This window comes from Pristis pectinata, chromosome 14, assembly GCF_009764475.1.
Source record: "Pristis pectinata isolate sPriPec2 chromosome 14, sPriPec2.1.pri, whole genome shotgun sequence".
NCBI classification, from domain to species: Eukaryota; Metazoa; Chordata; class Chondrichthyes; order Rhinopristiformes; family Pristidae; genus Pristis; species Pristis pectinata.
The window spans coordinates 26,838,942-26,852,433 of record NC_067418.1 but is presented as its reverse complement, the minus strand read 5'-3'; the positions used below and the strand labels follow the sequence as shown (position 1 = coordinate 26,852,433).

Sequence of the window (13,492 nt, the reverse complement as noted above, 5' to 3'; positions counted from 1 at the left end):
CCCCCATACCCTCCTCCAATCACCTTAAAATTATGCCCCGTGTGAGCCATTTTTGCCTACTTATGCAGAAATAATTTTCAGAATTTAACATTAAAGGAATGATTAATGTCTTGTTATATTACAGTTACTTTCCTTTTTCACAAGTCTTAATTTTGCTACATCAAATCCTGAAATCTCCCAAATACTCTTAAACTGGAATAAAACAAAGCAACAATACTTTTAAAGAAGTAACATTTAGCAAATAATATAAGAGAAATACCATTATTGACAACCAGGGGGTACATGTGACTTGCTGGGAGTGATATATTCTATTCTAGGGGAAAGACAAAATTTGTGATTGGCTTCACATTGTCCCAAATGTGCACTGTAACTGGTGCACATAAAATAGTGAAATTTAAGAAACTGGCTGTGAATGGGAGTACATTCAGAATCCATTCCACTGAAATACAACTTCCATGCAAAGCCCAATAGTGAAACAATGGGTAGGATTGTACATGACTTGATGTTTTGCAGTTTCCTGGCGCTGAAGGTCCTGCCAACTTTACTGCTTTGGTTGTTCTGGACAGAATAGAGGGACATGAATCCCAATTATGTTGATGCCAGTAAAAGGCAGAACCCAACAACGTACAGGTCCTCCCCAGGTTACGGCAGGGTTCCGTTCCTGTGAACCGTTAACCCGAATCGTTCACAAACTGGAAATGCAGCTGCCAACTGAGTTCCCACACAGCAGCCAGCAAATCCATAACATACGCAGGTTTCCTAAATGCTTGTCTGTATGAACAGGCTGTACATTGGCCAGGCATTTGTAAGCTGAGGATCAGTATGTTACTGATGGTTGTCTGACAGCTGGTGCTCCAAGAAGGCAAAGCCATTTCAGTTTCCAGGCATCTTCAATTAAAGACATTTGAAAACGTTAATAAAAAATTAAGTTATTTCAAAGAAAAATTTTAAAAAATTAATTTGTTTAAAACATGATAACCAGCTACCAATGAAAAATGTAAAAATGCAGTGAAATAAAGAAAAATAAACAAATGCCTTACTCAAACTTTCCTTCTATATTAAGATTGGTGACCCTATTGAAATGAATGTGGCTGCACCTTTTTTTGCCATTATATCTTGATACAATGACCAAGAGAATTCCCCTGGATTTGATGGTGAGATTAGGGTGGAGGAGGAGGTAAGGTGCACCAGTGTCAGTGTGTTCCTGATCTCTGTGCTGCAGTGTCTAGGTGTTGACTTCCAAAATGTGCTGTTGGGCACATTGTGGCTAGCCAACAGCTCTCTACGGAATTGCTGACTAGCCTTCAGCACATTCAGGGTCAATACTGCACATTTCCAGTTCAAGAGTGAAATTGCTATTTAAAAACCAATTGAACATAGCAACCATATCAACTGGTAAGTGCAAATGATAACAAATTGAATTTAATTTAGTGCAGTACAATAGTGACCATGAAGTCAAAAGGAGAAATGAATGCTTCCAATGTAAGAGTGAAAAATTAAAAAAAAATAAGACAATGAAAGAAAATCTATCAGGAGGTTAACAACTGAATGCAAATTTGATAAGATACAGACTAAACAATTTCAAACATAAAGGTGATCTTAAAGGAGGACACTCCACAGTTTATTGATCTTAATATTGAATGCTTACACTTGTATTTAGCAAAAGCAATAAAAAAAATGATTCTCTGTTCATCAGCCTTTTGGGAGGTAGATATTTGCTACTGAAATCAGCATGTTGCATTATTGACACATGTATGGCAATGACTTATTCCTACAGGATATTAATGTTTACTGGGCTCTGTAGCCAAACATTTCAAAAAGTTTTCCAAAATAAATTCATTACTGAAAATAAGCAGCAAATACAGATCTTGAGATAAATACTATATTTAAAGTACCTACAATGTACATTCCCTCTTTAAAACTGCTAAATGGGATCAATGATTTTTCTTGGCAATGATTTATAACTGGTAAATATATACCCAGTTAAAACGCCTATGGGGCATGAAAAGGTAAATATTTGCTCGGGCCTGCAGGAATACGTACTGCCAGTAAAGAATAAAGTGTACGATGGGATTTTAAAACTGTGTGTATTTAGTCTGCTCTAGTTGATTTCAGCAGCTTAAGAAAATGGAAAAGCATCATCATCCAGTGTTGTTTTACATGTTGATGATACTGGATATTCTTTGAGGTAATTCCAGAAACAAAAAGCACTGGCAGCAAAAAGGGAAACGTGTTACAGTGGGAAACATGGTCAAAACCAATCATGGGGTTAGAAAACAAGCTGTTGGTGGTCCGATTTCTTGCTTCTTCACTTAGAGACACAGCTGAGAGCTCCAGAGCCAGTACAAAGGCATACGCATATTCTGGAGACTATATTTCACTTCACCAGGGATGGTGATTCCCAAGGGTGGGGCAAGTGCTCCTAGTTTTACTGTTAGGGACTCCAGAAGTAGGAAATCATATTCACTGAGGTTAACCTTGGTTCAAAGGGGCTATTCTGATAGAGAACCTTCAAGGCTACTGCCAGGTGATCTAGGAAGGATGCTGCAAGGGAGTTCTAGGGGAGTATTCTCTGAATGCCTGTACCCACTCTGCCTGTCCATGAGACTGAAGGAGAAGATGAAAAGCCAAGTGATGGAGAAGAGAGTGCCATTGATCTACTTAAAGCAGCAGCCATTAACAAACCATGAGATGTGGCATATATCAGCAGATGTACACTGAAAGGATTCAGAGGCCAGGAAATTGACATCAAGGATAATCCTGTCCCCACAGGTGCCTTTATATCTTTTGCATACCCATGTCATCCATGAAGAGGAATGTAATGACAAATGGGCATTGTAAGCCATTTTTGGTGCCAGTGAAATAATTGATGAGGCAGAGGTTCAGTGCTGAGCATGAGTATGTAGAATGGTGAGCTTTTGATGAACATTTATGGTGATTGAAAGTGTCCATAACATTTCATTTGTCTTCAGCATGAGTAAAACCTGGTTCTTCCGTGATGTTTGTTTTGTTATTCATTTTCTAGGATCTGCGCAGCTGCAGCAAAGCCAGCAGCTACCACCCCGAGTGCTATTGAGAAGGTGGTGGTGAGTGGCACTTTTGAACTGCTGCAGTCCCTCGATATACTAACTTCGGTAAAATCTGACACTTCTAACAGAACAGATCTGTCCCAGTTCTATAGTAAAGTAACAAGCCTTTGAGTGGGATTAAAACTCTCAATTTTCCGATTCAAGTATCATACTGAGCAAATGCTGATGCCACAGAAGAGTAAAATCTCCATAAGTGGACTTGGCAAAATAAAAGCATGAAGTATTCTGAATGAATTCAGCTTCCAAATATTCACAGGAGAAACACAGGCCATCTTTCAATAAAGATATCACAAGTATAATTGAGATGGAATTCTTAGAAACCACTGGTTCCTAGGGAAATGAATTTCCAAGGATAGATGTTATTTAACCTAGAGCTTTAAAAGACTAGAAAGAGAATTGCCGAATACTGACAATCATGAGAGACACTAGGGAGGTATCAAAAGACAGGAAACAGACTAATGCAGTGCCACACTCAAAAAGGGCCATGGAACACATTTAAATAATTACAGACCCATCAATCTTCTACTTCACGGAAAATAATACAATCAGAGGAAATGTGGATCAAATGAAAATGCTGCATTACAAACCCATATGAATTTGCTGAGGAAGTGACAAGCCAAGCTGACTGTGTAACCTGACTGATAGAATACATCTTTACTTCCAAAGGCTTGGCAAATTCCATATGAAAGGCTTTTAATTAAATTCAAAAAGCAGTAGAATTAAGGGAAATCCCTAGAAGGGACAGAAGGTTAAGAAATGGATGCTCGTTGGAGGAATTAAGTCAGTGTGGGGAGAAGTAATGGGCCAGCATTTCTTTTGCTATAGAGTAATGGTTTAACCTTGAAAATATTGGTAAAAATAACTCCCAGTAAGGGCCTGTACTTTCATGTGGACCCAGAAGCAGCCTCAATGGAGTTTTGCCCATTGTGGACAAATTGCCCGTGAGATACATCACGACAGCAGCATTTTAAAAAATGCCTTCACTAATGCAACTACAACAGCAGAGTAAAGATCATAAAATAACCAAATAGGAAGGGATTATACCTATGTAGAGAATTTCATGAGGTAGGTAACAGATTTTTACTGTGCCCATGTAAACTACAATAGAGTGCATACAGAGACAATTATCGGGTAATTTACAACCAACCATATGATAGGAAAAATACAAAATAAAGGTGATAATGATATTACTTTTCCAACATTTTATGCAGACTAAGCAATAAGTAGAGATTCTGAACTGACTACATTCCTTGTACTGAGGTGTTTTACATCACTGAGAATGACCATTGTTTGCATTGGGTTGTTCATTATGAACTTTGATCTTAAGTTCATGATCAATTAATCTACACCTGTTAGCATGCTCATGTTTGAAGACTTGCCATTGGTTTTGAAGACACCAACAATTTCAGCAAGAACTACAAATTCATTGTAGGTGAGAAAATGCTGTAAATATGTTATCATTTACATAACAGAAAAGGTTTTGAAGATGGATAAGGCTGAATCAATGAATAAAGTACTTGCATCTCTAGTACATCATGTAAGGTACTAAGTATTTCAAACATGTATGCTTGTAGCTTTCAAGTTAAGTAATTAGTATTTTTTTAAACCAATGTTGGTTGTGTAATGAATACATTTCTGTAGCACATGAACTGCTGACATGACTTTTTTGCAGCAAAGCCATGGTAAACACCACAAACTACCTTCTAAATGCTGGAATACCCATTCACAATATTTTGAAGAGCTTAATATGTAAATAAGTAAATTTAATTCAGTGTACAACCAGAATTCAATTAGCTTAATTAGTCAGGCCTATTCTAATGAAATACTCTCATTCAAAAAAGGATAAGTAAAATGCAAAAAGTCTAGTTACCTTCAGGGAGAAGATACAGAAGCTTGAAAGCCTGGACGTCCAGACTTAAGAACAGCTTCTTCCCTACTGCTATCAGACTTCTGAACCAATTATCTCTTTTGCACCCTTTTCCTGGTGGTACTACCTCGCACTCTTAATTCTGCCTCTCTCGGTTATTCCATTATTGTCACTTTAGCATTTCTTTTCGCAATACTTCAGATTGCACTACAATCTTTGCACCAATCTGCTCTGCTGCACTCATCTGTATTTATTGTTATATTTATTATTACAATGTATACTGTTTACTCAAGCTTCATGCGAACAAGGAATTTTATTGCACCCTGGTGTATATGACAATAAACTAATCTAATCTAATACGTTGGATCAACATTTTGATGGTGAGTTCTCCAAGATTTAAGCACAAAATGGAGCTGGTTCAATTTGTGACATGTTGGAAATTTTATAAAATGCAATTTGTTAAACCGATTTAGATAATTATTTCATAGAATTACCTGTGTTGTAATGTCCATGCCATCTTCCAGGCTTACCATTACTGAGGAACCACTCTCAAGAAGCTCTGCTATCACCACAGCCAGTTGCAGTATTCTATGTATCTGGGAAATAAAAATAAATACAGGTACAATTCCAGCAAAAAAAAGTGTGACTTACTAAACACTACAAGATACTAATATAATGCAACTGCACTTAGCCTACACACTTTGTTTTACCAATATATTTGTATAATACTGTTACTGTATTAGCTCATATTTATCCATCAGTAACAAACCTCTAACCACCAGTACTTTGATCTAGAGTCACAGAGTTATACAGCACGCAACAGGCCCTTTGGCCTAACTCATCCACACCGACCAAGATGTCTATTTGAGCTAATTCCATTTGCCTGAGTTTGGCCCATATTCCTTATGTAGTCTGTTATATCAAAATGGAGAATATGCATAATATTGCTGTGAATATTCATAACTCAAAAAATTCACTCACTCATTACTACACTTTACTGTCATTCTAATGAACATATTCAATTAAATTTATAAACTGACAGAAAAAACAAATAGTCTTTCTGGGATGAATGAATTCATCAGGTATGCTCATACTTAAGTAAAACATTTTCCATCTTCAATAAGGAATACAGTCCTTAGTTGTTAGCCATTATAAAACACACCCACGGCTTGATTTTGGTTAATATCTCAAAATGCAAATTACAGGAGCTTTTTGTTGGTAGAGAATTAAAATAACTTTTTCAATTATCAGACATTATGTGGTAAAAATACATCCTCTAAATGCAACATATTTGCGTATACATACTATGTCACATTTTCAGAACCTAAGAGAGAGAAGTAATTGCCACTACTATAGCACTTATTGAAAGTTGTTCCTGTTATCTGTCCTCATTCCTGAGGAGCAAGAAATGGAAAAAAAACTGGGAACTATTTTCCAAGTAAATCTCTTCCCAAAATATGTAATGTTTCACAATAATCTTCATCACTGTCTTCAGTGATGAGGAATTAAACAACAATAATTTTGAATAACTGGTATGAAATAAATTAATTACCTGCAGCAGCCATTCTGATTCCCCGAGAAGCTTGTACAAAGTCATGTCTGTGTCGATGGGGACTGTACTGGGCATACATGCCCTCATTAGCTTTTTGAAACTAGCTTTCACCTGACGAACATCGCAGTAATCCACAGGTATGAGCTCACAGTTAATAGCAAGGTCAAGTTTAAAGCCCTGAGAATAAAAACCTTGTTAATATTGCTGAAGGTGTTGAAATTAAATTGCTTCAATTTTTAATGCTGTACAGACATATTTTTACTTTTCTTAGTTGTTGCAGAGTACAAGACTGGGCAACTGTAAGGAGGGAAGGATAAAAGGAGCAAAGTAACTTTTTCTCAAAGATTTTTCCTCTTTTGATAAGAAATCATTGAGGTTTTTTGGCAGCTTATATCATTGCCAGTTTAGAGTTAGTGTGCGAGAATGGTTCTAAATAACAAGAATTCCAATTTTCATAACCATCTCGAGTGTCTTTTATGAGAAATAGATATAAGGTGTTTTGTAGGTACATCTCTTCAACCGTCTGCTTACTTTTCCAAAATGAACTATATTCAAACGAAACTATATTCAAAAGTTTCTTCCCCTTCTTTTTTTGTTTTCTCTTTAGCTTTAAAATCATACTGTTTATAAAATTCACACAAGCAGTATTTTATAGTGCTTGCAATCTAGTGTAAGAATACCATGAATGCATAAATGTGATGACTTCTATAAATAACTAAGCTACCCATGTATTCATTTTTTAATGATTGCAAGTATAATTTTGCAGATGATCCAATCAGAACAAAAAGTGAAAAAATACTATAAAATTAAATTCTGTATGAAAATAATTGAAGAATATGAATGAAGTCCAGTTTCATCTTACTCTCAGCTGAGATTTTTCCCCAAACAGGTATAATGCTGCTTGGTGCTTTAGGAGCTGATTCTGCAGAGAATTGTCACAGCCAGCAGTCACAGGGGATTCCTTTCCAGCTAATCTTGCTCCTACATCAGTGGTTGAAAACTGGGCATTGAAGCGACTACTGGAACGCAGGCTGGCCCACATGCCTAAGAGAAAAATAAGCTCAACTTAGAGAGATACTAGGATTAAATACTGACACAAAAGTAATGATATTTTCTTTGTGTAAACCAGGCTGTTCATGAGATCTTGGCCAGAAGATTATCATGGGTGATGTTTCTGAACAATAGCTGATTTGGCCCTGAATTTGCTGAGAGCTGCAAAGTATTCATACTTGTCAATGACCTCGATGAAAGCTTACTGCAAAGACCCAATGACCTGAGGCAAGAACATCGATTTTTCCTGAAGTTCTATGGGCATCAATTCAATGGAATCTAGCAGTACAGATCAAGCAATTACATTAATACATCTTCAGACAGCAAATCACAAAGTCTAAACCACGATTTTTATAAACATCATAAACATGCTTAGTGCTGAATAATGATTTTTATATCCACATATAATAACAAGATATCCAAGTCTTTGAATAATGAAAAGGTAAAACCCATTATATTTTTTAAGTTTGTGAGGAAATCTTTGCATTTCATGGTATTTTATCATGGAATCAATTTGTAAATGGGTTAAATTCATGCTATTTCAAGTGATTTTTGATTCCTTTGGAGAAGGCTTCAAACAGTACAGCCAGCAAAGATGGTCTGAATCTCTGGCAACAAATGCAGAATTTCTTTGCTAAAATATGTATGCATGTTAACTTTGGAGAAGAAATCAACTTCATGGAATAATGATGGTGTTTGCCAACAGCTTTCCTATCATGATATGAATACCCTAAGTCTGCAAGCTTAAAACCAGTTAAAATGGGTTAACAGCTATTAAATACATTATAACCTCATGCATTCAACATTTGTTTGAGAGTGGATTTGAGTTTTTTGTAAGCCAGTTATCCACAAGTACAAGGAAGTAATATTATAGGATGGGAAAAAAAGTTTCCAAAAATCATAACAGCAGATTTCAAAATGGAACCATTAGATGTGGAAGAAATAATGTACTCCCTAGTGGAAGTATTTGGAAACAAATTACCAAATGCTGCTTAAAGGATGTAAGAAAAATACTTTTGTCTCTCAGTTTAAAAAAACAAATCACTGTCTACCCTCATTTCAGTTAGTTACATAAATACCACAGTTGCATAAATAAATCATGTGAGCAAAAGCTGTTTTTGAACTACAAATAAATATTAATCAGAAAATCATAAGGAATAGTAGAAGTTATCCATTTGGTCCCTCTTCCTCATGCCTCCTTTCAAAAAGTTCATGCATGAGCTTTCACTTCTGTATCACTTTCCCACACTGAACCCATCTTGCTTGATTCCCTTAAAATCTAAAAAAAATATTAATTTCTGTGTTGAATATACTGAGCAACAGAGTCTCCACAGCCTTCTTGGATATAAATTTCTTTTCATCTCTTCTTGAGTGGCCAACCACTTATTTTGAGATTATGACCCCCTAGTTTTCAGCAAACCAACCTGGGAAAACACCAACTCCACATATGCCCTGTCAAGCCTTAGGAACTTCCTATGCTTCACCTCATTCTTTTTAAAATTAAGAGACTGTAGGTCGATTCTGCTTAATCTATTTTCAAAAGACAAACCCAGCATTCCAAGAATCAATTTGGTAATCCTTCACCACAGTCCCTCTATTTCAAGTATACCCTTCCTTAGGTGGGGTATAATTGGTGCAAGGCATCTCTCAGCTTCTGCTCAAATCCTCTTGCAATAAAGGCCAACTGTCTCATTTATTGGCTGCTGAGCTTGGATACATACCCTGCCCTGCCACTTAATCCCCTCATCAAAATCATTGATATATATTGTGTTCAAATGGGGCCCCAGCACCTCTCCAAATTGTGCTCCACTTGTCGCAACTGCCCAACACAAAAATGACCCATTTATTTCTAATTTGAGTTTCAATATGTTAACCAATTCTCAATCCACAACATTCATTTTATTGCTTACACCACATGCACTAAATTCAGAAACTTAGATTCTATAACTCTCCTAAAAACAATGGGCAATTTACAGGGGCTAAAATAGTATACCAACTCGCACATCTTTGGGAATGCGAGGAGAAACTGGTGTACTTGGGTGGGGGAAGGGGAGACCCAAGTGGTCACAGGCAGAACTTGTAAACTCTACACAGGCAGTACAAGAGATCAGGAGTGAACCCAGGTCACTGGAGCTGAGGCAGCAGCTCTATTAGCTGCACCACTCTGCCACCCCTGTTAAACATGATTTCCCTTTCATAAATCCATGTCGACTCTGCCCAATCCTACCATTATTTTCTAAATGCCCTGTTACCAACTCCTGCATGCCCAATTCCTGAACTTTCTCTACTATTGATATTAGGTTTCTCTCCCCTCTTGATTTATGGGATTACATTTGTTACTTTCCAATCCATGGACCCATTCTGGAATCTATGGAAGTTTGGAAGATGAACAGTGCACCCACCTCAGTCTAAATTCTAGGATATAGATTATCAAGAGATTTATCACTTTACAGTCCAATTAATTGTCTTGAAGGGATGTGTAAATTATGTATTTTAATACATAAATTGTTCTTTAAATGTTAACTATCATACCTTTTAATGTAGTTTCCCAATCTATCACAGCCAACTCACACCTCATGCCTTCATAGGTTGTTTTATTCAGTTTAATTTCTTAGTTTCAGATTGAACTAAATCACTTTCAATTTTTTTTCATAAACACTACCACACTGTAATCACTGTTCTCTAAATGCCTCTTAGTGACCAGATCAACGATTACTGTTTTTTCATTACATTATACTACACCTGAAATGGCCTGTTTCTTCAACATACGAATTAAGAGCAGGAGCAGGCCACTCAGACCTGTGAGCCCACTCCACCATTTAATAAGATTGTGGCTGATCTGACTGTAAACTTAATTTATTTCAGTCTACCCATGGTCTTTCATGCCTTTGCTTATTAAGAATACTCCTCTTCCTCTAAAAATATTCAAGGATACTGCTTCCACCATCCTCTAGGAATAGAGTCCCAAAGGCAGATTATTATTTAAATGGAGAGAGACTACAAATTAGTGAAGTTCAGAAGGATCGAGGTATTCCAGTGCATGACTCGCTAACTACTTGTTGCATCTGCCTGTTAAGAAGGCAAACAGCATGTTGGCCTTTATTGCAAGGGGGTTGGATTGCAGAGGTTTTGTTATACTTGTACAGGATGTTGTTGAGGCCACATGAGGAACACTCCGCCCAGTTTTGATCCCCTGGTATTGGTTCATTTTATTGTCACTTGTACCGAGGTACAGTGAAAAACTTGTCTTGCATACTGATTGTACAGGTCAATTCATTACACAGTGCAGTTACACTGAGTTAGTACAAAGTGCACTGAGGTAGTACAGAGTGCACCTTACCTAAAAAAGGATATAGCAGCAGTGGAGGCAGTCCAAAGAGGATTCATCATGCAAATTCCTGGGAGGAGAGGGTTGTCCTATCAAGAGAGGCTAGACAGTTTGGGTGTCTATTCCTTTGAGTTTAGAAGAATGAGGGGGTGACCGTATTTAAACATATAAGATCCTAAGGGGGCTTGACAGGATAGATGTTGAGATGTTTCCACTCATGGGATCAAGGGATCATAGCTACAAAATAAGGGCTAGTCATTTATAACTGAGGTACATAGAAACAACTTCTCTAAGAGGGTAGTGAATCTCTGGAATTCTCTGCCTGAGATCATTAGATATATTAAAGGTGGAGATAGATAAATATTGGAAAGATCGAGAAATTGAGGGTTATGGGGAATTGGCACAGAAGAGGAGTTGAGGCCAGCATAGATCAGCCATGATCATCTTGGATATTGGGATGAGTAGCCTACTTCTCCGCCTTCTTGTGTTCTTCACATCCACAATGTCAAGACCTCTCAGGATATTAGATGTTCCAATCAAGTCCCTTTTCGCTTATCTAGAAAACTCTCTCTTCTACACGCCATGAATTCATCCTATTACTATAGTGAGGACAAACAGATTGGTGTGAGACAAGAACTGGGATCGGTAATATGGTGGGGGATTGCTAGGGTATAGGATAAGTGATGGGGAGCAGTTCAGAATATGGACATATTGCTAGGATACATGCTGGATGGCATGGCAACACTGGGATAGATACAGTGGCAAAAATGAATTTAAAATAAATATTTAGCTTTTAAGTTATGGGGATGTAACTGCAGCAGTGCCCAGGTTCGAATAGGAATGGGAGTACATTATTGCATAATTTTTTATACTCAATGAAACACTACGCAGATGAATGATGTCACACTTAGTTATGAGCAGATTTAATAAGGCAAATTTCTAGTAGTGGATTAGCCTATATTTGATCCTGCATTCAAAATGAAAGCCCATCACTGTGTTTGTACAAAATCTCTGACCAAAATAAGATAATAATATAGGATTCAGAGCATCTTTAACCCATGACAAAAAAAAATGAAATGCACTTAAAGATGCTGGGTCAGAATTTGCTTCCTGTGTTGACCTTCCTCCAATCACCACCAGCATATGTAGGAAGGGCAGGTTCACTTTTTGCAAATCTGTTGTTGTGAACTTGCATCCTGCTCTGAAATGTAAGACCCTGAGTGGCATCAGGGTCTCACCTAACATCATGCTGTCCTGTGGGTGGTTGTAACAAGTCCTGCTCACAAATGACTAAAAAAGATTGAATTTTGATTGGGGTGCCCAAACTTTTGCATGCCACTTTTTATATATATATATATGTATAGATATATATATAGTTTACATATATAGTGTGTGTCTGTGTGTGTATATATATATATATATATATATATATATATATAGATGTATACGTACACACACACACACACACACACACACAAATAAATAAACAATTAAAAAAATCAGAAACCATTAAAAATTACTAAAATAAAAAAAAATAAATGCTGTTAGATAATTAAACACATAAATTCAAATGCAATTTATTTAAAAATATAAATCACATCGAATTTCCCTTTGCTTCTCACAGCTATCTGTCTCCATATAAATGGATGGGCTTGCTGTTCCTGCACTGGGTGTTAACCAGATGCAGGTTCAACTGGCAGATTCACCCACATAACTGTTGGTTACATTATGGTAAGTTTGTGCTCTACCTCTGGATTCCATGAGAAATCCAATATCAGAGCTCTGCCGGAAAATTACCAACAGCTTGGCCAGCTAGCTTGTGACCGCCACATTTGCAGGATTCTTAAAGTTCCTGATAATTACGGAGTATATGGTGGAAGTTCAGAATGGAACTGCCAATATTTTGCAAGCTCCTGTCCAACGTGTATTTTGAAACAGCATATCATCTGACCCACTGACCAATGTATCTGCCAATAAATATGTAATAGCTTCATAATTTATATAAATGAACAAATGAGCAAATTTTTCATTTCACCCAGTGAACAGGATAGTAAGAAGATGCAAATCAAAAAATTTCAAGCTGGCGATGAGAAAGAATCTGAAATAATTTAATGCATGCAATAAGTTTTAGATGTGGTTTACTGATATTTATCTCCGGAAAATAATTCTGATCAGGAAACCACTGCTTATATTAATGTTGCCTAACCACAATCTAAGACACATGTCTTGAACCATGACAAATGACATGCTTTCCATTCTCATAACTGGAAGATGTTGTTGGAGATGGAAATGTATGATATGAATTCATAGTGGACATTCTTGAATTAACCTCTCACGTTACTAAACTTGCATCTGAATCTGCAAAGATAAATTAATGGGAACCTAAAGGTTAATTCGGTTGCTGCCTGAACAATACGGCAACAAAATGGAGTGGGATCAGAAGAATACAATGCAGTACAGTACCTTGGTTGAAGACTCTTCCTTTAACTGTACTCTTTTGTTGAGAATGAGTGAACAGTTTATCTCTGTACCCAAGTACTGGTGGGGAAAGAATTTGCAGAAATTTTAGCATTAATATCAAACCAATTATTAAATTGCAAGCAAAA

General features: G+C 36.8%; 1 protein-coding gene across 4 annotated transcripts in view; it reads right to left on the bottom strand.

Annotated features, from left to right (window-relative positions):
- The window catches only part of sbf2 (SET binding factor 2), a 406,613-nt gene that overhangs the window by 28,737 nt on the left and 364,384 nt on the right, over positions 1 to 13,492 (bottom strand). For all 4 annotated transcript variants that reach the window (XM_052028866.1, XM_052028868.1, XM_052028865.1 and 1 more), the window contains 4 exons: positions 13,350 to 13,424; positions 7,371 to 7,552; positions 6,509 to 6,685; positions 5,451 to 5,552 (listed from right to left, as the gene is read on the bottom strand). In XM_052028866.1, coding sequence (XP_051884826.1) covers positions 5,451 to 5,552; positions 6,509 to 6,685; positions 7,371 to 7,552; positions 13,350 to 13,424 — 536 coding nt within the window. The remainder of the gene's footprint in view (positions 1 to 5,450; positions 5,553 to 6,508; positions 6,686 to 7,370; positions 7,553 to 13,349; positions 13,425 to 13,492) is intronic.